At 47.4% G+C, this 26,966-nt stretch overlaps 1 protein-coding gene across 1 annotated transcript; it reads right to left on the bottom strand.

Annotated features, from left to right (window-relative positions):
- Positions 1–246: 246 nt before the first annotated feature.
- SIX3 (SIX homeobox 3) lies at positions 247–6,676 on the bottom strand. The gene is made up of 2 exons (XM_053312068.1): positions 5,323–6,676; positions 247–1,940 (listed from the first exon to the last, which is right to left on the bottom strand). The coding sequence occupies exons 1-2, from the start codon at positions 6,150–6,152 to the stop codon at positions 1,748–1,750; spliced, it is 1,023 nt and encodes a 340-aa protein (XP_053168043.1). The 5' UTR covers positions 6,153–6,676; the 3' UTR covers positions 247–1,747.
- Between the last annotated feature and the right edge of the window lie 20,290 nt (positions 6,677–26,966).

Genomic DNA, 26,966 nt, shown 5'->3' with positions numbered 1-26,966 from the left:
AAGCAATCCTATCTAAGTTAATGAGGCTTGCTCTAGAGGAAGCTGAAGATGTCACAAGCTTTCTAGAAGCCAAAGGGGCTAAACAGGCTTAAAGGCAAACGCTTCGGCTCAACTGGGTGCCGGATCGGGAGGTCCTACACCTGCAGAAGGCAGGAATTCACGGACACTCTGTTGGTCATAGAGAAGGGAGAGCGGGCAGAAAACAACACGTATTTACAACAGAGGAAAAACACCAACGTCGCTGAATAGATAAGAAAAATGGAATACTGTATTTGATTTTTTTTTTTAGAAAGTTTGTACATATAGATAAACACGCAGTAAAGGAAACAGTGGTATAAGCGTCCTACGTGGAGTTTAAGGAGAGATCCCCAAAGCTGCTATTTAAATACTCAAAAATGAACTACAGTGGCATCCTACGCCTTGGTTCGTCTATCACCGAGGTCCCTTCTGAAAACCAAGCTCATCACCTCTTGACAGCTAAGTTTGTGCAAGGAACTCAAGTCAGGGAAAATGTTTTTTTTTTTTTTAAAGAAAAAGAAAAGAAAGGGTGGGGAGAGAGAAAGAGCGAAGGGGGGAAAGGGAGAGAGAGAAGGGGAGGGGGAGACAGAGAGAGAAGGCCTGGAATTGAAGAGCAAATATCATATACAAGCAATTTTCTACACATATATTACAAACTGGGAAAAATGACCGCATCATTAAGATATACATAATTCATATAAAATTTTGAAATAAAAATAAAAATCTGTTACAGTCATAACTATTCTTTTTCCACATTTATAACCAGTACCCACACAGGCAGTGACAGAAGTGTAGAAAAAAAGGTGCTTACGAAGAAAATGATTGTCTGTTGAACACAAGAATAAAAATTAAAAATTAAAAATAAAAACAACAACAACGGAGGGAGGAAGAGGAGAGGGCGAAGGAGGAGGAAAAAATGCCATCAAATTTAATCCATCACTTGGACTTGGGGGGGGAAATTACAGACCAAGAGAGACAGAGATTAATAAAAACCCAACAAAAAAGGCGATAAACATTTGTTATTTCCCTCTTCAAAGAGTTCCTTTAAAATTTTAAACTGCTTTTTTCTCTTTTTCTTTTTTGTACAAATTCGATCAGAGTTTTCCTTTTTTTTCCCCTGCTAGTCTTTTTTTCTTTTAGTTCATTTATTATAGAGAATATTCTATTTCCCCCCTCCCCAAGATACAAATTGAATCATTATCGTCATGCAAACCGGGTGAAATGCAGTCCATGGGAAAGCGCAAACAATGAAAGAAAAAAGAAAAAAGAAAAGATAACTCCGTGCTTTTCTCCTACAAAGAATACAAATGTCACCTTTCTTTCTTCCTCGACAACAATAATAATATTAATAATAGCAGAGCATTATCATTATTATTATCTTTCCCCGTTGCAACAACAGCATCTGTCCAAATGTTTGTTTGCTTGTGTGTGTGTGTGTGTTTTAAAGTTCCTTTTCTAAGTGGATTGTTTCTTTGATTTCTTTTGTTTGCTAGGTAAGGTTTGGGTTTTTAAAATTTTTGTTTTTAAAAAAATCTTCTAAATGTCTGCTTATTCTTTTGTATTTTTTCGCTTCTGTTCTAAGGTGTGTGTGTCTTTCTTTCTCTTTCGGAGGACTGGGCAACTGGCAGAGGGGCGGGTGCTCGCTGGCTGGCAGGCTTGGGGTGGGATAGGGGGGCGCTTATTTTGCCTTTTCGGGTTGTTTTCCTTAGGGCCGTGTTGCTTTCCGTTATCATACATCACATTCTGAGTCGCTGGAGGTTACCGAGAGAATGGACGTGCCCGTCTCGGCTCTTTCTGTCAAACTGGAGACGCTGGTGGTGGGGCTGGCAGCCGTGGACGGAGACTCGGCCGAACTGTGGGTAGGGCAGCCCGGTTCTGACAACGACCGCATGCCGCTCTGTCCGATCGCCTGGTGCTGCAGCCTACAGGATGCGGGGAGACAAACCAACAACACAAATCCTTTCTCAGAAGCAGAGACACAGAGAGGAGGAGAGAGAGCGAGAGAAAGAAGGCAGCGCCAAGGGAAGGGACCGGCCCTCCAGGCTGCAGCCTCTCACCGCCACGCACTCCCAGGGCCAGAATCCATAGGCACTTTCAATGGGACGCTGGGAACTGGATCCAGCCATAGGCAACCCCCACCTGCTTTCTCCAACCTCGCCACACAAACCATAGCCTTAAAACAACCCACAGGTTCATCTTTCTTTCTTTCTTTCTTTCTTTCTTTCTTTCTTTCTTTCTTTCTTTCTTTCTTTCTTTCTTTCTCTCTGCCCACCTATTTCCTCCCGTCTTCCTCTCTCTTCCTCTCTTTTCCTGCCTGATTGCCAGCCAGACGCAGGCCTCTCTCTCTCTCTCTCTCTCTCTCTCTCTCTCTCTCTCTCTCTCTCACACACACACACACACACACACACACACACACACACACACACACAAATACACACAAACTCTCTCTCTCTCTCCCTCTCTCCCCCTCTCTCTTTCTGCCACCGCAGCTTTAGCCCGCGTCTCCCTCCAGTACCACACACATCCCTCACCCCCTCCGCAAGTGTTTCCAGTCAGATGAAAGACACGGAAAGTAACCTACTACAGACAGGACGGACGGCTACAACCACGCCTAACCGCTTATCTTTTTATATATAGAGAATATATATATACGCGGGAGGGAATTTGCATGGGAAAAACAATTCACACGCACGCAAACACATTCACATCCTTTGGCGGCCACTCTATTCGATTTAGAGATAATTTCCAGCTAGCTTCTGCCTCTGGTGCTTGCGGGGTTTATGGGTGAGGAGCAAGTAAGAGATGGTGGGCCTCACATTAACCCTTGGTCCATCCCTCCCGCCTCCCCCCCCCCACGCCCTCGAAGGATAGTCCTGGACTAAAAAGGAAGGTTGAGAGTCACAAAGGCCGGTCCATAGTAGCCGAAACGAGGACGGGCCTCGATACTTGCCCCAATGTATCCATACATAAATAAAGCACATTTTCCTTTTTGGAAAGCACACACAAGGACAGACACACACCAAACAGAGATCGAACGAAACGGAGCGACATTCCCCAAGTACTTCGACATAAGTGTTCACCTCTTTCAATGCTCGCAATGCATGGTGTGGTTTGGTGTTCTGGGCTTTGGGTGGGGAGGGGGGAGTTGATGGCTTAATTTTTCAGACTGCGTTTGGATACGGAGGCAGACAGACAAAGGAAACCCGGCTGCTGCTCTCGATCGCCAGCAGTTCAGCAGATCGCTTTGTGAACTGGGGGGAAAACACCCAGTAAATAAATAAAAAACCTACGCCCCGATACAATAATCTGCAACCGCAGCAGAATATTCTGCACGTTTGCCCCACACTGATGTTGAACTCTGAGCCATTCAGCTCAAGTGAGGTTTTACCACTGGTTACATTGGGGAGTGGATTGGGAAGCACCCTCCTCAAAGAAGTTCAGTTTAGAAAAATGCAGGATTACGGGTAAATAGTCTTCTTCATCGCCTCCACAATGTAAAGGCCCCTTTGCCAAATGTTTTGAAATACCATCTTTGGGCGTCTGATTCCCAGGATATTTCTATTTTTCCTTCCCGCCCTGGCAGTGAACTGAGTTTTTAAATGTAACATAACATTATTCCCGCCGTTTCTTTCCTTATTTATTTTCAGAGTATATTTGCTTATTCTTCTCCCCAATTCCTGCTTCACTGTCGCCTCGGTTAATCAAGTCAAACCTTTTGCAAAATTATTTCTATTCTAGGGTGAGTTAATTTGTCTTCCTCCACTGAAAGGGCATTAAAAAAATAAAAAATAAAAATAACCCCCCCACACACGTATTTTGGCATTCAGATTAAATTAAACTTTACCCATATAAAGGGAATTAGAAAGTTCAAGTGGGGGCGGGGAGCACGGAAGGTTTTGTTGGTTGGTGTTGCATTATTTCATGGATCACGAAATGTATTTTGGATTTTTAAAAAAGCAGAGTGGTGCAACTTTTGGGGTGGGGGATAGTTTAAGCTGCGCTGAACAATTTAAAAATAAATAAATAAGAGTTTACAAGGAAGGAACGAAGGATCTGCATGTTACCACAACACAAAAGTCCCGCTCTAGGGCTGCCTACGATACTCCACACACGAACATGCATTATCTGTTTATACACTCGCAAATCCAAAACCCCCACGCAGATCTGGAGACTAGGAGGTGGAGAGGGGCTTTGAAAATGCTTATTCTCTTTCCTTTTCTCTTTTGCAAAATGTGTTTTTTTATAATTAATAAGAACAACAGAGAGACAGCTGTCTCCTCCCCGCCCCCAGAAGCATTATGATGTTTGTTTAATCTCTTAACGAGGAGTTGGGGGAGAAGGGAGGAAAAGTTAAGACCTGCTCAATACGGTTTTTATTAGAAAAGTAAATAAATATATCTAATTCCCCGCTCCTTAATTTCGCTGTTTGTCGAAAGCGTTTCATTGTTTGTTTGTTTGTTTGTTTGAAAAAAACGATTGCCAATCTACGGCCAAAGAAAGAGGTGTACAGGAGGCATTTGCAAAAGAGATTGAGGGCAGGTGAGGTGGGAGAAGAAGAGACCTAGTTGAATCCAGAGCATAGTTTAAACGCAGATTCAGGATCGTCGCTACTCCGGTCCCATGGATTGCACTGGAACCAAAGCGGCCTCAACTCAAATCCTTCGACTTTATGGCTGTGGTGGATTCCTACTACTTTCAGCAACCACAAGCACCCATACACACGCGCGCACACACGCGTTCAGAAAACTGGAAAGTACATGAATGGGCAAGAGTGCCTTTTTAAAAAAAAAAACAGAAGGGATTCGCCGAGTTCGGAAAGAAAATCAAAACTTTGTGCGGGCAGAGAGGTGTTGTGCAGCAGCTCTTCTCTTGGGATAGGGGACCTGCCTTTGGCTCTAGACATAAATACACTGCCTTGGTAAAGGAAACGGAGAAGAAGGGTTTTTTTTGTTTTGTTTTTTTAAAAGTCCCTGAGCTTTCAAAGGAAAATGTACTCAGACTGCGTACGCTCCAAGGGTCCCTTTGGGCTAACTGGACAGATTTCCCCCCACAGTGTTCTCCGAACCCCTTAAGCTATCTCCAGCCATTTCCCGGCCTCCCTCGAGTTCAAGGGGGCTTCTGGGCCACGAGACGCTCAGGAAGTTTCCCATGGGGGGGGGGGGGGACTCCATCAGTTTGGAGAAGGAAAGCCGTCCAGGGCGGGCAGGGCACTCTAGCGCAGGAGGGTCAGGGGGCGATGGGCGTGTGCGTGGTGCAGTGGCTGGGGTCCCCTTCCTCCCCGAGTCCGAGCCGGCTCCCACTGACCTGTTCTTGGCGGCGGCGGCCCGGTCTCTCTGCCGTCGGTTCTTGAACCAGTTGCCGACTTGCGTGGGGGTGAGGCCGGTGGCCTGCGCCAGTTCCCTTTTCTTGCTGGGGTTGGGATAGGGGTCCTGGAGGTACCACTCCCGCAGGAGGCTGCGAGTCCGCTCCTTGAAGCAGTGCGTCTTCTGCTCGCCGTCCCAGATGGTCCGGGGCAAGGGGAACTTCTTGCGGACGCGGTACTTGTCGACGGGCCCCAAGGGGCGCCCGCGCAACTTCTCGGCTTCCTGGTAGTGCGCTTCGAGCCACATGGCCTGCAGCTTGCCGTGCGACTCCTTGGTAAACTTGTGGTTCTCCAGGATGTGGTAGAGGTCTCGGAAGTTGCCCGTGTGGAAGGCCACCACCGCCCGGGCGCGCAGGATGGACTCGTGCTTGTTGATGGCCTCGCATGCCCCGGGGGCTACCGGCAAGGACCACAGGAACCGGCCCAGCCTCTCGATGTCTCCCGTCTCCTCCAGCGTCTCGCAGACGCTGGCCACTTGCTCCGGGGAGAAGTTGAGCGTGGGCAGCTGGAACATGGACAGTTCTTCCGGGGCTCCTCGCGAGGCGCCTCCTGCACCGCCGCCGCCACCACCACCGGCTGCTCCGGCGCTACAACCGGTGGCGGCACTGCTGCTGCCGCCGCTGCTGCCACCGCTGCCGCCGCCGCCTCCAGCTCCGGAGCTGCTGCCACCGCTGGCCAGAAGGAGCGAGCGGTGGTGGTGGTGCGGGTCGCTGGGGAAGTTTGGCAAGAAGAAGTGGGTGGGATAAAGCTCTAAAGGGGATCGGAACACCATGGGACCCAGCCTGGCGGACGGGGGAGGGAGGGCGGAAAAGCAGAGAAGGGGGGAAAGAAGCAGCAGCAGCAGGAGGAAGCGAGGCGCTGGATCAAGGCGAAAAGAAAGGAAGGCGGAAGGAAGGAGAAGGAGATGAAAAAGAAGGGGGGAAAGAAGAAGAAGAGGAGGAGGAGGAGGAAGAGGGGAGGGAAAGGGGGCTCACGCACCCCACGCGCATCCACACACGCACACGCACACACAGCCACATAGAGACCCTCATCCACACCACACACACACACACCCCAGGCGCGCGCGCACTCACACCCACCCACCACCTTTCACACACGCACTCCCGGGCTCACACACACACAGACATGCGGGCAGGCATCGGCGCGCTCCCTCGCTTGCTCTCTCTCACACACACCTCCCGACCCAGCACCGCCGCCGCCGCCGCCGCCGCCGAGGCGAGCAAGATTCAGTGATTCGGCCGCGATCGCCCTAATGACAACAGCCTCATAATATCTCTCCTAAATCCACCGTGAGTGCAGCGCCGAAGCATTTTGTTTCGCTTTTCTATTGGCCTGCCGGGTGTCGTTGTGGCGTCGCCATGGCAGCGCCCTGCCAATCACTGTCAGCCCTGCCAATAATCGGGGACTACGTAAGAAAAAGGGCTCTTACCACTGAGCCCAAAGGCGGAGGAGGGAGGAAGGGAGGGAGCTTGGAGGAGGGGGGGGCGAAAGGGGAGGGGATCCTGTGTGTGCGCGCGCGCCTGTGCGTGTGTGTTTTAATCTTTGCAACTTCTAATCTTAGCACTTCCACTTCTCTCGCCGTATCTCTCCCCCCGCCATAGACACACACCCCCATCCTAAATACATGATTGGAAAATGCGCAAGGCAATGCGCACCAAGGCGTTTGATCTGGATGAGCAATTAGACGTCAAATCAGACCAGGTCCCCCTTTCAAGCTCAAGGGAGAGAGAACGGGAAGGAAAGGAGGCAAAGAAGAAGATTGAGGAGAACCTGGGCCAGTCTGGGCTCGACATCAGGAGAAAGGGCTCCTGAGACAATTTACACATGATTTGCACGTAGTTGCGCTTCATTCTGCCTATGTGAGCACTAATAGCGCCGGGGAAGAAAAGCTAGATGAGATCATTAGGCCCGTACTCAGGCCGCTGACCCTGCCAGGAGCAGCGTCTAAATACAGGGTAGGGTTGGGAGACAGGAAACAGAGAAACGAAGAAACGAGGGAGAGCTTCCTATCTCCCTCTACCACAACCACCACCACCACTCCACACTCACTTGGAGTTCCACAGGGGAGCTGCGGGATGCAACTTTCAGGATGAACTTTGCAAAACTCTTGTTTAGGTCCCTAGGATGTGGAGCTATCTTGGCTTGGCAGTCAGTGCCTCTGAAATCAGTGGGGTTTAATTTCAAATCCCTGAGACAATCCCATGCATCCTTCCTCCGGACCGCGGCTGCTTGATCCAAGTTGGACTTACTTTCGAGTAAACGTGCTTGAGATCGGCTTCCACCAGCCTTTTGCAGCTGGTGCCCAGGAGAGAGGCTGCAAACCACCCTCTCTTATTTTGTTTCCCTTTCCCAAAATGCTCTAGACTAAATTACATCGGGGTTGGGGCGGATTATAACCTAAAACTTCCAGAAAAAGAGTTCTCATCGTCGCCACCACCCACCTCTCTCAACAGATTTCCTCCCAACTCAACCATAACCTTCCTATCCTTAGTTCCAGCACAATCATTCGGGTACATACTTTCAGCCTCGGCTCAATCGCACCAATTCCTTTCTTCCTCAATTTTTAAAAAGTCAAAATATTCCAGAAAAAATATCGCCCCTTTAAAAATCTATTATTATTATTATTACTACTACTATTATTAATGGTCTTGTAAAGGTGAAAACCAGTAGAAAAACAGCTATCTACCCAGCAGCTAAGCCGCCGTCTCTGCCGCCGTCTGCCTCCATTTATCTGGAGGTGTGTTGCTTTTAAGGCGATTTTAATCGGCATCCTGAGCTGGCAACTCCTTTGTTTCGTTTCTGCGGCGATGGAAGTGTGATTTACAGAGATTTGTACGGGTCATGGATGTCTTTCCAGCCTTACTGTGTATATTTAGACAGGACTTTGGTTGGTGTTAAAAAGTGTATATTTTGAATGGGTTCACACACAGTAGCAAACAATGCGGACATTGTCAAGGCATGTAGAACGCGTATTGAAACGCAGCATCCAGACTTCTCCTAATCTGCCCTCAATAAAGCTGAAATAATTATCCTAAGCCGCCTTTCTAGAAGGAGAAGAAAAAATCATTGAGGAATTCAAAACTTAAGGGGAAAAAAAAATCTTTTCTCTGCATTCCGATGGAGATCTAGAAGGGCGAGGGGAAGGGGAGGGGGTGAGCCCTGCAGCCCAAAACCCCTTGCAGACATCAATGGGAGGGACGAGGGAGAGGAAGGGGGGAGATATACAATTAAAAGGGGGGAAACATCGCGTGACTTGGCCTATTCCAGGGATAAGCATCATCTTCATAATTCGAAATGCTGCAATGAGAGAGAGAGAGAGAGAGAGAGAGAGAGAGAGAGAGAGAGAGAGAGACTTTCACGGACTCCCAAACAGGTTGGGATCTTTTCACCGAGCAGCCCCCATGAAATAAATGCCAAGTGGCAGATGAATAGGTCCAGTTGGGAGAGCTACTGGACTGGAAGATCCTGGCTGGATTAGGTATTCATCACTTCTCTCCCGAACTGTCAACGGGGGTGTGCTACATTGGTTCATATTCCTAATGAAAACAACGCTCCCTCTTAATTTTTCGTGATGTACTTAAACACTTCTGTTAACATCCTTCCCTGGAGGGGTGGGTGGGAGGGGGTGATGGAGGAATTCTTCCCACCTCCTGCATCCCCATTACCTTGTCCCAGCTCAGATTTCATCCTGCACTGGGCAGGAACTCAACTTGGTCGATTTATGAAAGGCAGGGATTGTCCATCTGCGTGGTTAGGCAAACTTTGGAATACTGGGCACTGCATCATTGCCTCATAAGCATCGTCTTTTAGGAGAAAAAAGAGTAAAAAAATTCCGGGTCATGAGGAAAGATGGTGGGTGGGTGTTTGATATGCCAGGCTACTTATATTAAGGTTTCAGTTATATGGTGGGAAACAACTAATTCCTTCCTTCCTTCCTTCCTTCTACCTAACTACCAAAACTTCTGAGGGGAAAACCAATCCTAAACACACACTTCCATCTATTTCTGTAGCATTAGTTTTCCACAGCTCGATCCTAAACGTATTTGCTCCGAAGTGAATTCCCGTTGACTTTCTCAAGTCTTTCCTTATCAGTAAATATGTTTAAATGGGGTGAGTCAGCGCTGTTGTAAACGGTAGCTTTGGAACCTGGATTCCAACCGCGTTGGGGAGTAAGCCGTCCCAAGTGGACTGACTTCCAATGCAAAGGTTTGGAGACAGGTCGGGGAATCAGGAAGTTGCACTCTAGGAACACACCTACCGAGGATTAATCTGAAAGATTTTACATAGACAGTCTATAGGAGATGAGCAGGAGACGAGTTTGCCGAAGCCTGTCAGCATCCGAATTATCCCTCTGGAATAGATGGTTCTCAAGGATTCACATCCAAAATAGTTCCAATCTCCCTCGCTCTCTCCCTCCCTCTCCGTCCCTCCATCCTGCATCTGACGAAGTAGGCTTTTGCCTGCCACAGTTCATGTCCCAATAAACTGGAAAAAACCCAGCACTTGCTTTTGCTCGGAGAGGCGAAATCCCGGTTACGCCGTCTCGCTTCTCGGCTCAGCTGTTTCCCCAAGGCTCTGGCTTGCCTTTCTGCCTGAGCCCTGGCCCTCTCCCCCCGGCTCTTCCGGATGGCTTTGGCATCTTTCAAATGCTGCAGGCCGGGGGCAGGCTGCTAACTTGGACGTTGGTGCCTTTGTGGCCCTGTCTACGGTCGCCCAAAAACTTTGGGCATTGTTATGAGGTGAGGTGGGGGGTTAGAATGTGTGTGTGTGTGTGTGTGGAGGGGGGGATCCGGACAGGAAGGCTTGGGTTTTGCCTTGCAGGGCGACTGAGCTCTCCATCTCTCCTCTAAGCCTGTTAGGGACACATTCTCATGTCCTTAAACGTACGAGCAGATAATTGTTGGCGCTCTATCTTTGTGCGAAGGAGGCCAGGGTGTAAATGCCTTTTAATGACTGCAGCTGCTGGCTGAAAACTGTCAATGGAATTGGCTAATGCAGAGCCCCCGAAAGGGGAGAGAGAAAAACAGAAGGAGCTTTTGCGAGCGGGCTGCAGAGACTCCGCGCTGCTGGAGCCGAAGAGCGATCTGGGGAAGACGAGAGACAGACGGCCAGACGGCCAGAAAGAAGGAAACAGAAGAAGCAGAGGGAGGAAAAGGAGGGAGAGTGGAAGCGGGCTCTCCGCAGCCAAGCCGCCAGTTCTTCCGCCTCTTCGCCAGCGCCAAGGAAAACAAAGTCATTCTGCTTTGGAAAATCCTTTCCGGATCCTGTAAGTTGTGCGTGTGTCTCTCTCTGTGTGTGTTTAGCATTATCATTTGCACACTGACGTTCCCCAGGGAAGGCTCCTCGTTTTGTTCTGGGTTGCAGATCCTCCCTTCCCTTCCTTCTTCCCTTCCTTCCTTCCTTCCTTCCTTCCTTTCCCTTCTTGACCTGCTGGCTTAAATTCCGAAGACATGGGAAGAGTTAGATCCCCGACAGACCCATCTTTCCTAAAAGCGGGGACGGGCTGGGACGGGGAGACTCGGAGAGATTGTAGGGTGCACAACGCCTTCGCGCGTCCTGTCCCTCCCCCTCGCACCCCGTTGTATTTTATCCAGCACGCTTGCTACTTGGGGCTCTTCCTTTTTAGCGGATGGCAACTTGAACCCTGATCTTGATCACACACTAGGAGCAAGTCCATGCCCAGGGAGATCAGTGGGGCCGACTTCTAAATAATGTTTTTCGGACAGGATGGGGGAGCACTCTAACCGCTTTTCCCCTGCGCCACATTTCGAAGGAATGTTGTAAACGTTTGCTCTGGCGAAGATCTTTCCCAACTGAAAATAAGACGAGGGAAATTGGGGGGGGGGGGGAACGGAGAACAGAAGTAGCTTGGGGTGTCAAAGGGAACTTCCTTACAAGCGAGTGTCTTGCCTGGAAGTGCTTTTTATTTTTTATTTTTTTGGGGGGGGGGGGGCTTATTTCCAAGTAAATATGTTCAGGGTCCAGGTATCAGGCTCAGTAGATCATAATCGTGTTTATTAGAATCCGGAGTCTCCACGTCTTTTGCCTGTTTGGGTCACTTTGTGGACGCGATCCTGCGCCAGCTCAAAGTCAGCCCCATCTGTATCAATGGGACTTCATGCCCAGGGCAGCTCTTGAAGCTGAAGTGAACATTCCCACCGTGCTCTGCTTAGGGAGGAGCAGCTGCGGCGTCTTTGGGTCAAGTGTAGCTAACCGAGGGCTCTGGCTTCCTTGTCGAGTTCTCAGTTCATCCCTATTTCCTGCGGTCCCCCCCGACCGCCCCACCCGTTAATCCTGATTCTGTCAGGCACGATCTAGTTGGTGGAGGGGAGTAAATTCGCGCCCCTGGCTTTGTTGTTGTTCAGACCGGCTCGGTATGGTTTCGGATGAAATTGGGCGTCCACTTAAGGTGCAAGGCGTTGTGATGAAAATCAGGTTAAAGGAAAGAAGAAGGGAGAGGGGAACTCAATCACACACACACACACACACACACACACACACACACACACACACACACACACCCCTTATACACACCCCTTTTCATACTTGAGATTTGAACTGAGTTCTTTAGCGTTGAGCAGGGAAGTCGGGTGTTGCTGCATCTTCCAAAAAGAAGGTCTCTCTTGCCGCCTTGAAAATAAACAAAGCAGATTTCCCCACATAAACCAATACGTATGCTGGACGTCTCTGACCCATTCGGCAGCTGTAATTCAATCCTCTTGATGTGAGGGGTGTACGTGTGTAGTACATTCAGGGCGAAAAACAAATACTTGGGGGGTGGGGGGAGAAATGGGGGGGGAGGTTTCGATTTGTATTCACGATCTCAAAGCACCTCCAAAGGTTCAAGGTGAAACTTTTTTGAGACCTTGTCTGTTGCGATATCGAGACATTTAGACTGAGACCACCTTCACCACCAACTTTCGGTTTAGGTTCGGAATGATGGGGGAAATTAGACTTGATCTGTAGTTACAGGCCAAGAATTGTGTGAGCAAGGCGGTTCCTTTGATAGGAGGACTGTCTCCTATCCAAAAGAGTTCCCCCTCCAGCAAGCTGGCTCTAGGGCTTCGATTCCCAGGTTTGAAAAAGCTGCTCTTGAACCTCCTGCTTCTCTGGCACTCAGTGGACAACCTCAGTGCTCTCGCTTGTTGCCACTACGACCCATTTTTGACAATGGAGCTCCAATTCCCAGGTGTCTGTTGTCTCAAGGTGTTAAAATCCTGTAGTGATCTCCAAGGCCTAAGATTTGTTTGGGGTTGAACATCGTTTCATAAGGTCGCCAACATCATTTGCTTCGAAATAATTCTCACACATTTCAGAAGACTGCATTTCAAAGGACTCCCCACTCTATAAGTATATTTACTTGGAAGAAGGTCTTAACTTATTTCAGTCGGGTATCCAGCCAGATCCTACGGAAATCCCGTGGAGTTTGCTGAAAAGTGAGCATACATAGGATCTCATCTTATGTATGCTTACTCGGAAGTAAATCGCATTGATTTCAATGGAGCTTGCTCTCAGGTAAGCGTGCACAAGGCTGAGGGTCCCCCCCTCTTTTATTTTCGCGCCTTGTGGCTTCGATTGAGAAGGTACAGTTAGGAACGCTCAAGTCATAGTCATTTCTGTGGAACTTAAACTGGCTTAAGGCTGCAATCCTATGCTCACCGACTCGGGAGTAAGCACCTTTAGGCTAACTGGGACTTACATCCAAGCAAACATATACAGGATCGGGCTTCAGCTGCTCACGAGGCTGCGGCTCATGCACTGAGATCGGAAGGTGGTGTTAAAACCTTCAGTCCAATCCTAGCCATGTTTACTCGGAAGTAAACCCCCCTAAGGGAACTTGCTTCCCAAGCAAGTGCTCTTAGTCTGCAGCCTTACCTTGAAAGTAGTTTCTGGGTGGGGCCTGGAATACTATGTGTGCGTGTGTGCTTGCGTTTAAATACGAGCAAATTAATGTATATTAAGGTACCCATCCATCTGAAACTAAGAAAAATCACTTACGCCTAAGAAAGTGGCTGACATGATGAGGGAAACTACTCCAAGTAGCTCCATTTAAATTAAAAGGCCAAGTTAGGCAGTGCCTGACTTTTCTTTTAATTTCAATGGGACTACTTTGAGTTATTTTCCTCCTGCCAGTCAGTGTGTTCCGGGTTGCTATCTTACATACAGTTTGAGTGATTTCCATCGGAGCTTTCCTCTGAGTAACTCGGGATTCAGGAATCGGTGCAAGGGAGATGCGTAATCTCATCTAGAAAGGATAACTTTGCAACGTGAAGTAGCAGACACTCAAGTCTGCCAGGAGGCTACTACAGCTCCCTGAATGTAAAATGCTTAACGGTGTGGGTTTTGTTTGGTTTTTGAAAATGCTTTAGATGCTTTTCTGACAGTAGCTGTTGCTTCTGTGTAGAGGAGGATACTGTGGCAGGCCACAAGGATTGATTGACGGGTCAAGTCAGGGTGACTTTTAAGGATTGCGTCCCAAATGCAGAGGATGCTGTTGTTTGCCTGACACCTCGACCCAATGCATGGATCCTATGCACTCAGGAAGAAATCCCAGTGTGTTTAGTGGGAGTTTCCCCCCCAAGTAAGAGTGCGTACGTCTGCAGCCTGTTGAAGTCTGTTCTTCCCAAACGCGTCAGTGGGCCTGTAAATGAAGTGGAGAGAAGAGGGAGTAGGGCTGGGGCCTCCCGCAACCTTGCACCTATTTCTGTATATCCTGATCCGGTGTCACTCCGAAGAAGCCCCAATGGCAATCACTCACAGTCCAAAGTATGGAGGATAGCAACCTGGAACACATTTTCTTGGATGTGATATTCCTTAATTCCAACCCTGTTTCTTTTTACCACTCACGGGTGCTCTGATAGATCGGTGCTCGTTTACACACACCAAGTTCGGGTGGGCAACGTCAAGGAAGGGCGATGCTCGGATTTCCCGTGTGCTCCGAATTTCAGAGCCAACCCCGTCAAACCAGTCTAGGCAGGCTCCCAGCTTGCCTCTTCTTAAAATCCCCGCATGCCTGGCGCAAGGAGGAAAAAACCCGAATCCCTTATCAAGCTCTGGTGGTGACCCTCATTAGGGGGGCATCCTGCTCCAGGCCCCGCCGTTGGAAGGAAGCTGCCCAATCACAGCGATTGCACGCCTTGTTAGAGACGGTTAATGAAGCTCCGCCATACACTCGAAGAAAGGCGCCCTCAATGCCGATTTACCTTATGTCAACTCGTTACTTCTAATGAATCGCATCAAAACCCTGTCCTGAATGGAATAGCCCGAGAACCTGCAGCCCTCCCCCAGCGCCCGCCACCGCCACCGCGGCTCGCTACTTTCACCCCACCGAACGAACACCTCCTCCCGGGCTGCTCTGAAAAAGAGCGAGGTTGCGCAACGTGCAGCAGCCCTAACATCTCTTAGAAGGCCCCGATCCACCTCAAGCGGCTTAAAAGGTTTCGAACCTGTGGGACAAGTTCCTCGCCATCACTTCCAGTTATGATTCAATGTTTTAGCCTGTCCTTTCTCCCAGGAGCCCAGGGAGCAGCCTGCCCACCTTGGTTTGGTTTGGTTTTGTTTTGTTTAAATCTTCACGCCAACCCTGTGAGGTGGTGTAGGCTTAAACAGCAGGACGTGGAGCGGAAGAGAGGGAACGCACTTTTGGTTACTCACTGACTTTGGTGGAGGATTTGAACCCGGCTCTCCCTAGCCCAGACTCTAGCTACTGCACCTCCCTGGCCCGGTCAGTGGCTAGGGCAACCCCAGTCTATCCGTGTTACGTGGGGTTTACTCCTAGGTAACCAAACCTAAGATGGCAGCCTTGGCCACTACTGATTTTAGCTGAATCGGAAACAGAGGGTTATGTGGAGGGACGGAAAAGGTCGAGTGGCCCCTTCAGGGCCAGAGGGGGGCGGGCAAGGGGGACGCGGTCCCTTTAAATCCAGGCCTCCAGCATTCCAAAAGGAAACTTTGCGGCAGTTCCAGTCTCGGCGTTGTTTTTCTCCAAGGGGCAGGCGTTTTCGACGCTTGCAACCAAGCGTCGCTGCTACCAGGGTTCCTTCTGTTTGGTTTTGGTTTTTGCTTTTTGCCTTCTGGTTTCCCGGCCTCCCCTCCCTCTGGGCCGGCACTTTAAAATCAATTAGTATTTTTCTGTTCTGGAGGTAAATTATTCAAACAAATGTTTAGAAAGACCCCGAGGGAGAATTTGGCCATGACAAAAGGTTTGATTAGCCTGATTTTCTCCTCCCCCTTTGCACCCCTCCTCCGATAAACACACCTCCCCAAAAGCAACAAAGGCCGGGCGTTCCGACCAGCCACTAGAACAGGACAGCGCCAATTAAATGGAAGTCATTAACTTCTTCGCCTTAAGCACACCCCAATTGGGGAGGGCGCCTTCTTTTTGGATATTTATGGCCCAGGGATTGCCAGGGCGCAAACAAACAAACAAACAAACAGGGCGCGCCCCGTAAAGATCAGAAAAGCAGCAAGTGGCAATGGGAGAGAGCTCGATCTAAACAATAGCAAGCTCTAAATGCTGATTATTACATCCACCGATTCACATCCATTATCTGTCCTCCACACTGTCTATATATTGATTCCCATATCCATGTTTCCAGCCTGTGAAAAAGCTACAGTCCAGAGGGCGAACTGCAGCTATCGCTGGTCGAAAGCTGGAGAGAGAGGGAGATTGCAAGCTTTGCAAATGAAATCGTGCATGTAGGAGAGGTAATAACTTTTGAAAAGAAAGTTGAGACTCTGCGGCAAGTTTGGGCTGCATTCAACGCGTGTTAAAGGCACCTTAACTGCCTCGCCCGCTCTGGAGGAAAAATGAAAGGATTCCAAACTGTGTGAATGGAATGAGGAGGTAACAGAGGTCCCCAAAACTGTCCCCCGGCTCACGACCCCAGCTTGGCTCTACAAACTGATCTGAGAAAAGTGTAGTAGTCCGTGGCTTGGTCTTTCAGCAGCTGGTCTCCCAGTGAGGAAACTCACCGGCCTAGACGGCTGTTGGAAGGTCTAGCCAGACAGAAAGAGAGAGATAAATAATCGACTACATTGGTATTTCTGAGCAGAGATACAAAGGAGGGACAGGTGAAGATTTAGGACAGAAAGGATACTCTCATCAGCGATACTAAGGATGTGTGTGTGTGTGTGTGTGAGAGAGAGAGAGAGAGAGAGAGAGAGAGAGAGTGAGTCCACAATTCAGTGAAAATGAACACACACACACACACACACACACACACATACACATATTTCATACATGTTTGTGTATATTCATACACGTGCGTGTGTTAGACCCCAGCTGAAAGCCACCGATCATAAAAGGTGGAGGGGTGAAGGGTATGAAAAGAAGGGCTGGCTTTGATTCGCATTCCAAACATAGGTGGCCAACACCTTTAATGACCTTCCTAATGACTGTCCCTCGCAAACTCCACACTCCAGAGAATTATGGAGTCCTCGCACTAATATGTACAGAAAGTGCTTCGGAATAAGGAGTTTATGGATGGCAATCTATGCAGAAAAGGATTTCAGGCTTTTCAAAGAAAGATGGAGCACGTGTGTGTGAAAAACGTTCCCAAGGAGGCCTATAAAAGACAATGGCACTGTTCTAAGTAGAAAGCCTGATGTGGATTCTCCTCCTCCTTCCTCTCTCTCTCTCATCAACCTTTCTTGCTTCCGCACTCAGCTCACAAATAATCCGCTATACGTGTGAATTTCTTAGGAAGCCCCAGAATAACACCATAAAGAAACACTTAGATGCTTCGCCTCTCTCTCCTCCATCGCGGCATATTTACCTTAATTAGTAATGCTATGAAAGTCAAAACATGAAAACATGGAAATATCTTCTAACTTGCAGGAATTCTGCAAACTAATTAAAGATCCAGTTATTCTTTATGAACCTGATTTTTACAGCTCCAGCCGCAGCCCATGTAGGCTAATGCCGCAGTCTCACCCAAATCTATTAGAGGGAACGGAGTCAGTTAATTTATACGAGATATTTCGGGGGAAATAGGTTACAGATCCAGTTGGGAGCATGCTCTCCTTCCAGTACACTGACTCATCAGTTCTCACGAACCTTTTCAAGAATATCCCAAAAGAGTTAAATGATTTTAAAATTTTAAAAAGAAAAAGAAAGCAACCCCACAGGGCACCCAGCCAAAAGGAAGCACTTTGAAGCTTTTCCCATGGAAAGATTTCCTCGATTTCCCCATTGAAATCAGAGGGAATTAAAAGTGCTTAGCTTTGGCCGGATGGTGGCTAACAAGATGAGGGAAATTACGCAGACTAGTCAATACTCAACTTGGCCTTTCAATTTCAATGGGACTACTCTGAGTAATTTCCCTCATCATGTCAGCCACTGTCCATAGTGTTTACAAGATCCTGGAAGTCTTGTCATTCTTGTGGGTCGGGGAATTGGGGAGACTGGGGAGGAACCCTGAAACGATGCCTACTCTCCATTGTTTATTTGAACTTTTTTTGTTCTACAAGTGCCAAATTCTCCCTAGGGATGGTCCAGGTGAAACAGTGCCCTGTTGAATACAGTGGGAAGCTCCTTTTGTCATGTAAAGGACCTCTCCCCTCACTCCAGTTTAGCGGATCAACTTCAGTCCCGGATTACCGGAGAAACGTTTGGAAATCCTGACTAAGCAAATATTTGACAAAATTCCCAGAAGAGAAATCGGCTCTTCTTGGGCTATTTCTGTGAAAGGAAAATGAACGTTCGTGAAATCTTGGGAAGGCTTCCGAATGGAAAATGCCGACCTAAGCAGGCCTCCGTGGCTGTAAATCCCGTTTTAATCAATGGGACATGAAGCGGAGTAAAGTTATCCAGGAAAGAGGTGTGCACATGATCACAGTTTTAATCCACCGTCCATATACCTGCATCTGTTCAGTTCAATAGTACAGGATTAATCTAATACAAATATTATTTAGAAGTAATAGGATTGGAGAGCATTCCCAATAAGTCAGGAAAAAGTGCATGTGATATTTGCCCAGGGGTGCGGGCGGGGGGAAATCTGAGGAGCAACTCCTCACTTCCATTTATTTTATTTTTATGGTGGGGGGGGGTGAGGAGAGGAAAGACAGCTTGGGGGAATAAAATATGTTTGACGGGAGTTGAATAAAGTGCGAGGGGGGATACACACACACACACACACACACACACACACACACACACACACACAATCATATTCATTCATATGTGTGTATGCACGCATATGTGTGTCTCCGTGCACGCTCACACACCCAATAACACTGTTATGGATAAACAGTAGTAGAACGAACTGCTTTAAGCCAATATTGATTTCTGTGGAATTTGCTTCCAAGAAGTGTAGAGGAAGTCAACTGACATAGCTCTTTCTAGATCCAGTGATGATCACAAAAATTCAGTATCTCTCTCTCTCCCTCCTTCTCCCCCCCCCTCCTCCCCACAAAGCAATTATTGCCTAGGGGTAATATTGCAGATATAAACTATGTGTACTATCGCACTCATCCTATCGCGTTTTTATAAAAATGTTCAAATTAATAATGCCCGCATTCACACGTGTGGTAGTAAGAGACACAAGTTAACACGGGAAAGGTGGCATATAACCTGGCATCAGGAAAGAAACACACATACAGAAAAGGAACCCGAGGAGATGAGACGACACGAAGGAAGAGTTCCAGGAGACCATGCCTCCGTATTAAAACAGACAAAGCAGCCGAAACGACAAAGACTCGTGAACCACTAAGGTGATGCAGAAGGTTGAATCCAGAAGGGCAGCCCACAAATCGTGTTTGGACTCGAGAAACAGGCTTGGGCAGGGAGGTGCAGTTTGATTTGGACCCCAGATATTTTTTTTTTTAAAAAGTTCTCACGAAACACAGATCTAGATAAACACAGATAGGGAGGTTTCAATTTCGCTGTACATTAGTGGCTTTGAATTCAGAAAAAAAAAGATGAGCATTTAATTTAATTAATGTGTTGATTGATTTTCTTTTTTTAAATCACCGTAGCCCTGGGCTGCAGCCCCTCTGATCTAGGGAGAGAGCTTTCATTTTGGACTCAGTAGCGACAGCAAAGCAAAATTTGAAAAATCGCCTTGCGTTGACCCATTGGAGGATTTCGCAGCGAGGAGGGAGAGAGCTCGCCTTCTTCTCTCCTCCCCCCCCAGCGCCCTCTCCCCCCGCCGCCAGTTTATTGTGGCGCGAATGTTTCAATGCTTTTCCATGCTCAACTGTTTTAAGGCAAGTGTCAGCGGACTAACAAACGGAGGGCATGAAAGGCCGGGCGGGCGAGGAAGGATGCTCTTGACTTCTTAGCGCTTGCGGAGAAAGGGGCACAAGCAGCTTAATATGAGGGGCTCAGGCAGCGGAGAGGACAAAGCTGGGGAACAAACACCCCCCCACACACACACAAAATAGAGGGGGAGGAAGAAGCGGGGATTGGGGGAGTTGCGCTCAGCACGTGCAGTTTGGTCCAGCCGCTTGATTGAGCACTGAATGGAGAAACAGAACAACCAGGCCACATCCTTTCATTGGGAAATCTGCCCCCCCCCTTCGGGCTCCGAAGTCTCCGGAAATCCATAGGATGTTAACCCCCCCCCCCAGCCTCCTCCCACCCACCTCCAGACCTACTCCTGATGCAAGCCAGAGAAGGGGAGCATGCCTTTTCCCGAAGCCAGCTGTATTTGATGCCAGGATTGGAGAAATCTCTCATTGGTTGTCTTGCTGTGCTTGTTGTTTTCTCCCCAAAGAGCATTTTCATCGCCCACTGGAGGGCTCGGGCAAGAGACTCCTTGCGTGCATCTGGGGTGAACCAAAGTAGATCTAGTTGGCCTCCACCAAACCGGAGTGGCTCTAGAGCGACAAGTTGGGGTGTGTGTGTGTGTGTGTGTGACACATTAGGGGAACAAGGATTTGCTGCAGATTAAATGTAATTAATATTTAAATGTAAATGTAAATATAGAGGTAAGGTACAGCAATTAATGTACTTAAGGTAATGAAAGAGTCTCCTACCTACCTGGCTGCTCTAACTTCTACAGATTGTTCTGGGGTAGAGGGATGAATGAATGAGGCTTCTTTAAACAAGGGAGGCCTTTTAAAATAAACCCTAACCCTTGCTAACTGGGCAAAGAGGCACCTTTTAAACTGGTGATTCTCTTAATTTAGCAGGCGGACAGTCACTGGCCCTATCCATCCCCAGCACAGCATCCCTCCAGTGGCTGTTGCTGGTGTCTATCATATGTTGTTGTTGTTTTTTTAGATTGTGAGCCCTTTGGGGGAAAGGGAGCCATCTTTCTTATTCATTCATTCATTCATTCATTCATTCATTCATTCATTCATTCATCTTTTCTTTACCTAAACCACTCTGGAAACTTTTGTTGAAAAGCGGTATATAAATATTTTGTTGTTGTTAATTCATGCTATAGGACGATCATATGGATACTTTGCGATAAAGTTCCAGTATGGTGGACAGGGGAGCAAAAGGAGGAGCTGGGAGAAATATATATTTGGGGGGGAGTGCCTGCTACCGCTTGCTACCCCTTTGGATCATCACTGCCACCAACACATTGATGCCCCCTGCAAGGGCAGTTCCCCTGCGTGGCAAGGGAGGTGAGTGTCCCCCACAGGCAAGTTCTTTGCCCCCCCCACCTGTCCCCCATTTCTGTTCCAGACATCTAACATGTAGGGCACAGCTCGCCCACCCAGAAATGCACTTTGCCCCTTCTGTGTCCACCCCTCCCCCTGCTGCCTCTGATGCCCTGCTTCTGGTCGACAGAAACGGCTTTGCTGACACTTTGCTGAGACTGACTAAACCCCCTTTATTAGGGAGTAACTCCCATTGAGCATAATGGGACTTGGTTCTCTGTAAACATGCATAGGGTTGCACAGCATGGTTGTAATCCTCAAGTCCCTTAGTTTCGAGTAAGTACTTTTGAATGGGGCTTGATTCCGAGTAAACATGCATAGGGGCTGCATGTATGTTATTTTTAAAAAGTTGGACTGCTTTTCATCTTCATCATCATCATCAACAACAAAAGTCCTCAAAGCTGTTTACATAGCTAAAGGTAAAAGGCTCCTATGCCTGTTTATTCAGAAGTAAGGCCCACTGAGTTGAGTGGCAGAATGACACCTTTGAGGCTGAAATTTATTCGAGCTTGCTAAATAAGTTGAACTCAATGGGATTTACTTCTGAGTAAACATGTGCTGCAGCAGCGCAATGCTATGCATGTTTATTCAGAAGGAAATCGCACTGAGTTCACTGGGATTTACTCCCAAGTAAGTGTGTATGATTGCAGCCTTAGATTAAGGTGAAACATGCATCGCAAAGCTATGCTGGTCCGAAATAAAGACTATGCTATACTATGCTATGCATCACAAAAATGTCGCTCCTGTATCCCATCACATTAAGTGGCAACCACCCAATGCTATCCTATGCACACCATCCTATGTAAGGATCATGTCCTTACTTGGCTGTCAGTCTCAATGAACGCATTGGAACGGTTACTTCCGAGTAAACAGGATCGTGCTACTGAACATCTCAGTGAAATCCGTGGGACTTAACTTTTGCCTTGGATGTTCAGGACAGTCTCTCATTCGACCCCCTTGAAGAAGACTATTTCAGGGAAGCATATTGGGCGGGGCTTGAGTTTCATACAATGAGCTCAGGATCCCAGCGATCACAAATCCAAAGGGAACACGAGCATTTTGCTGCAATTATCAATGAACTGACGACACTCTCCGTAGAGAAGAAGAGAGAGACGAATGTGTGAAATTCCTCCCGGAATCGTCTTCCCACTTCTTCCAAAGCAGCTCCACTGACTTTAATGGAACTACTATGTAATAAATAAAAGTTTGAGGACCGCACCATCCGTATCTCTATACCCAGCCAATGTGCTTAATTTTAAGTCCCATCGATTTCAATGAGATAGATTTTAGTACCTGCTTAAAGCATCTCACACTGGGATCAATGGGACTTTCGAATTGCTTAACTCTGGCTGGATCAGGGCCTTTAATGTCTTTTTATGCAATCTCCCAACAATACATGATTGGGGGGGTGGAGGGAACGTATAGCCTTATCAGTCCTGTTTAAGTAGGTGTATGGGTGAAAAAGCAGGCAGAACATTATCTGCCTATGTTATTGTTATTGTTAACAACAACAACAACAAAACTATATAGGCATATAATGATTGCCTACTGTCTGTCTGCTTTTCATAGGAACATAGGAAGCTGCCTCACACAGAGTCCAGCCATTGGTACATCTAGCTCAGTATTGTCTACAGTGACTGGCAGCAACTCCCTAAGATTAACAGGCAGGGGTCTTTCCCAGCCTTACCTGCAGATGCCAGGGAGTGAACCTGGAACCTTCAGATGCTGCTCCACTGAGCTATGGTCTCATCTCCTAAGAGGAATAATGTACAGCGCTGACATGTAGTCTCCCATCGAAATGCAGACCAAGGCAGACCCTGCTTAGGCAAGGGGACAATTTATGCTTCCCCTTCCATTACCCCTGCTAACTGGGCAAAGAGGCACCTTTTAACGTGGTGATTCTCTTTATTTAGCAGGGGGAGAGTAACTGGCCCTATCCACCCCCAGCACAGTGCCTCCAGTGACTGTTGCTGGTGTCTGTCTTGTTTTTAGAATGTGAGCCCTTTAGGGACAGGGAGCCATCTTATTTGTTATCTCTCTTTGTAAACCGCCCTGAGCCATTTTTGGAAGGGTGGTATAGAAATATAATAATAATAATAATAATAATAATAATAATAATAATAATAATAATAATAATAATAATAATAATTACCTCCTCTCTCTTAAACATCAACCAAAAGAGTTTCAAAATGGTTTACATAGCACAGGCATGAAAATATGGTCCCCTGTCTCAAAGGAATTTGCCATATAAAAAGTAATGCAAGGGAGACTCCGGCGCAGCGTCCACTGGGAAGAACACTGTGCTGGGATGAATAGAGAGAGTCGCTCTCCCCTGCTAAATATCAGAAAACCACCACTTGAAAAAGGTGCATTTTTGCACCTTTAGCTGAGATGTCATAGTTATCACACACACTTTTTTTTTTGACTATCTTCCCAGCCAGCATGAATGTTGTCTCTACTGCTGCATCTACAGAGGAACATAGGAAGCTGCCATATACTGAGTCAGACCATAGGTCCATCTAGCTCAGTATTGTCTACACAGACTGGCAGCAGCTTCTCCAGGGTTGCAGGCAGGAATCTCTCTCAGCCCTATCTTGGAGATGCTGCCAGGGAGGGAACTTGAAACCTTCTGCTCTTCCCAGAGCAGCTCCATCCCCTAAGGGGAATATCTTACAGTGCTCACACATCAAGTCTCCCATTCATATGCAGTTTTATAGCCTGCTTCAGACATAATGCTGTACGAGTGTACAGATGTATGTACACTCTTTGTGTGAATGACTGTATCTGTATTGATGCTAAAAGTGAAGCTCGGTACTGGCCCGTCAAATGTATGGTACATATAGGAAGTGTATCGCAGTGCCTGTGTTTAACATAACGTGTGAATAACTATACCTGTGTACAGATCTGTACCTGTGTACACAGAACACTCATTGAACATAACATGTGAATGGGCCTAATGTGCAGATAAAATGTGGAGAGACACCTACAGTGGCCAATTTAATCCACAATCTGTGCGGGTAGGGTTTTCAGAACTCAATGAGAGTTTTTCTCAAGAAAGGGTCTACAGTTTAACATCTGTCTGTTGAAAGAGATATGCTCATATCTGCAAATATTTCCACAGCTATATATATTATTTGCACCTTTATGCACACCCAGTGCATGTTTTTAAAAAAATAAAATCGTCAGCCGTCATTAGCAATTGACCTATTTGGCCCAGCATAGAGAAGTCTGGGGGTACTGCGCCTGTCTGTACAGGCAAATACCTCTATAGATTACCTGTATGACATATCCTCGCAGGTAGCTATTTAGTAAATGTACAATTGAATTTTGGAAGTCTAGCTGTGTCGATTTTGTACACAGAGAAGCCTATATTATTTTTCGTATCACACAAGACGAGATATTAGAAATCGATCACCGGAGAAGACAGCATACAATTGAGTGCTTTTAATAGACTCGGGCAGCGATCCTAAAGCACGCTTTACTATCAGCTAATGGCGGCTAGCCCCGGCCGCGGTGCTTCCCCGAGAGTCAGCCGCCTTGAAATCCCAGCTGCAAAGATAGTTAACGGCTTAGCGACTTTCACAGATAAGGACAAATTGGAGATGCTCACAAAACACCGGCTCTTAGCAGCCCCGGGAACTCCACGCCGCCACCTGAGCGTCTTAACCTGACCCCCCCCCCCCCAGTTACATAGCCACCCAAGGCTCCTCGGGAGCCGGATCCTGCCCACAGTTTCCAAAACGGAACGGACGTACAAGGGCTGAAGCTGTGATTGAAAGTCACGCCTGATAAGCGGGAAGCAAGAGAAATGCGGGAGGTGGGAGCTGGTGATGCTGGGGATGGGTGCTGCTGTAGCTCAGTGGTAGAGAATCTGCTTTGCGTGCAGAAGGTCTCGGGTTCAAGCCCCGGCATCTCCAGGTAGGAATCGTAGTCCAATAACATGGGGGGGGGGGCTAGGTTGGGAAATTGGAACTCCTGGCCTAGGTTGGGAAATTGGAACTCCTGGCCTAGACAATACTGATCAGGATGAGCCAATGGTCTGCTCAACTTCATATGTTCATACCTCAAGTCCACACCTCAGCAGGAAGCATGTGTGATAGGAATCAAGCAGGTTGCCCTTTCAGTTCTAAATGCAAGTGGAAGCTGCCATATACCGAGTCAGACTGTCTAGCTCAGTACTGTCTACACAGACTGGCAGCGGCTTCTCCAAGGTTGCAGGAAGGAATCTCTCTCAGCCCTATCTTGGAGATGCCAGGGAGGGAACTTGGAACCTAGATGCCCAGATCACACTGGGCACGTCCCTTGGAAGATCATGGCCAATGGTTTCTGCTCTACTGACATAATGTTACCTTGCCTGCAGTCTGATGACATAGGAACATAGGAAGCTGCCATATACTGAGTCAGACTATTGGTCTATCTAGCTCAGTATTGTCTGCACAGACTGGCAGTGGCTTCTCCAAGGTTGCAGGAGGGAACTTGGAACCTAGATGCTCTTCCCAGAGCGGCTTGATCCCCTAAGCGGAATGTCTTACAGTGCTCACATGTAGTCTTCCATTCAGATGCAACCAGGGCAGACCCTGGATGTCATGCTTGCTACTACAGGAGGAGCTCTCCATTGAAAGGCTAGCTTCTGAAGTTCATGCATATAGGGGCCTGGCTGAATGTGTGGCCTGGAAAATGAGGCCATTGAAGTGATAGGAAGAGTCTGCTGCAATGGATCTGTGGGGGGCCATTCATACATGCAATCCCTGGAAGAACTTGCATTAAAGAGAGGGGGATATGAGAAAAGTCTTGCTGGAACAGGCCAAAAGTTCAACATCCTGAATGCTGTAAGCAGCGCTTGAAGGTGTTGCTGACTAGCAACTGGTATTCAGAGGTATACTGCCACTGGACATGGGTGTTCCACATAGGGTTAGTGACAACTGTGTGGTCAGTTAGAGATAACATCAGGACAGGAAGAGAAAATTGGAGAAAGTGCTGAAGGATCTTTTTTCCAAAGGATCTGCCACCAAAAAAGTACAGCTCAATCATCAGCCTATTTACTTGGGAGGTATATAGGATTTCAGCCCTAAAAAGCATTGATGATTTTACTAATTCCTGGGGTTTAAATCTTTTATTTAATTGAGATTAAATTGTTTTTCTTGATTCTTAAATCACTTAGCCCTGAACCCCCTTTGCAATGCACACCAAGAGTAGCACCTCAAAGATGAATGGCTATGATTCAGTAGGCCTTGTTCTGAGCATATGCAGAGTGCCTTTCCTTTGCTCCAGCAGACACACTGGTTGGGAAGCAATGAAAAAATCTTCCAGATCTAGAGAATTTTGAACTCTTCATTTCAGAGATGGACAGCAAAACCCTATGGATGATTTACGCAGAAGGAAGTCTCTTCAAGTTCAAAGAGACTTGCTGCTCTATTTGAAGCAGAAATAGGTTTTACTTCTGAATCAATATGCATAGGAAGGATTGCATTGCACAACCCCACTAATGCATGTAGAAAGTCAGTACTTTGACTGCAGTCTGAGATCTCTGGTCTGAGAAAGTCAGTTTTCATTCAGGACAAGACAGCTGTTTGTTGTGTGTGTATGCAAATAATGCACAAACATGCTTGGAAACCTGGATATAGTTCACTCTTACCACGCTTCTGTATGGCGTGCCATGACCTGCACAGATGAGATCGACATTCCAGGGTTCAGAAGAAGTGGGGATATCCAAGTCCCATTTATATCCCATATTAAGTATCAATCTATTCAGATTTCTAACTTGCTTGCAACCACTTGTATTTAGAGCTGGGGTTCTTAACCTTCTTTCACCTACAGAGCCCTCCCAGAACTTCATTCAGGTATAACCAAGAACCCTCCACCGCACTTATAATTTTGTCAATTACAATTTTATAATCAAAAATCAAGAAAAATGAAGGATGTACCGTATTTGGTTATAAATGATGTTTTGTGGCACCTGGAACAGAGGTACATA

The sequence above is a fragment of the Hemicordylus capensis genome, chromosome 1 (genome assembly GCF_027244095.1).
Source record: "Hemicordylus capensis ecotype Gifberg chromosome 1, rHemCap1.1.pri, whole genome shotgun sequence".
Lineage (NCBI taxonomy): Eukaryota > Metazoa > Chordata > Lepidosauria > Squamata > Cordylidae > Hemicordylus > Hemicordylus capensis.
This window is presented reverse-complemented; position numbering and strand designations above follow the sequence as displayed.

What these genes read in the sequence shown, in the direction of transcription:
- SIX3 (XM_053312068.1), bottom strand. Translation starts at nt 6,152, where the DNA reads ATGGTGTTCCGATCCCCTTTAGAGCTTTATCCCACCCACTTCTTCTTG. An exon ending in GCCGCCGCCGCCAAGAACAG is followed by an intron (nt 1,941 to 5,322) that starts GTCAGTGGGAGC and finishes CGCATCCTGTAG; the next exon opens with GCTGCAGCACCAGGCGATCG.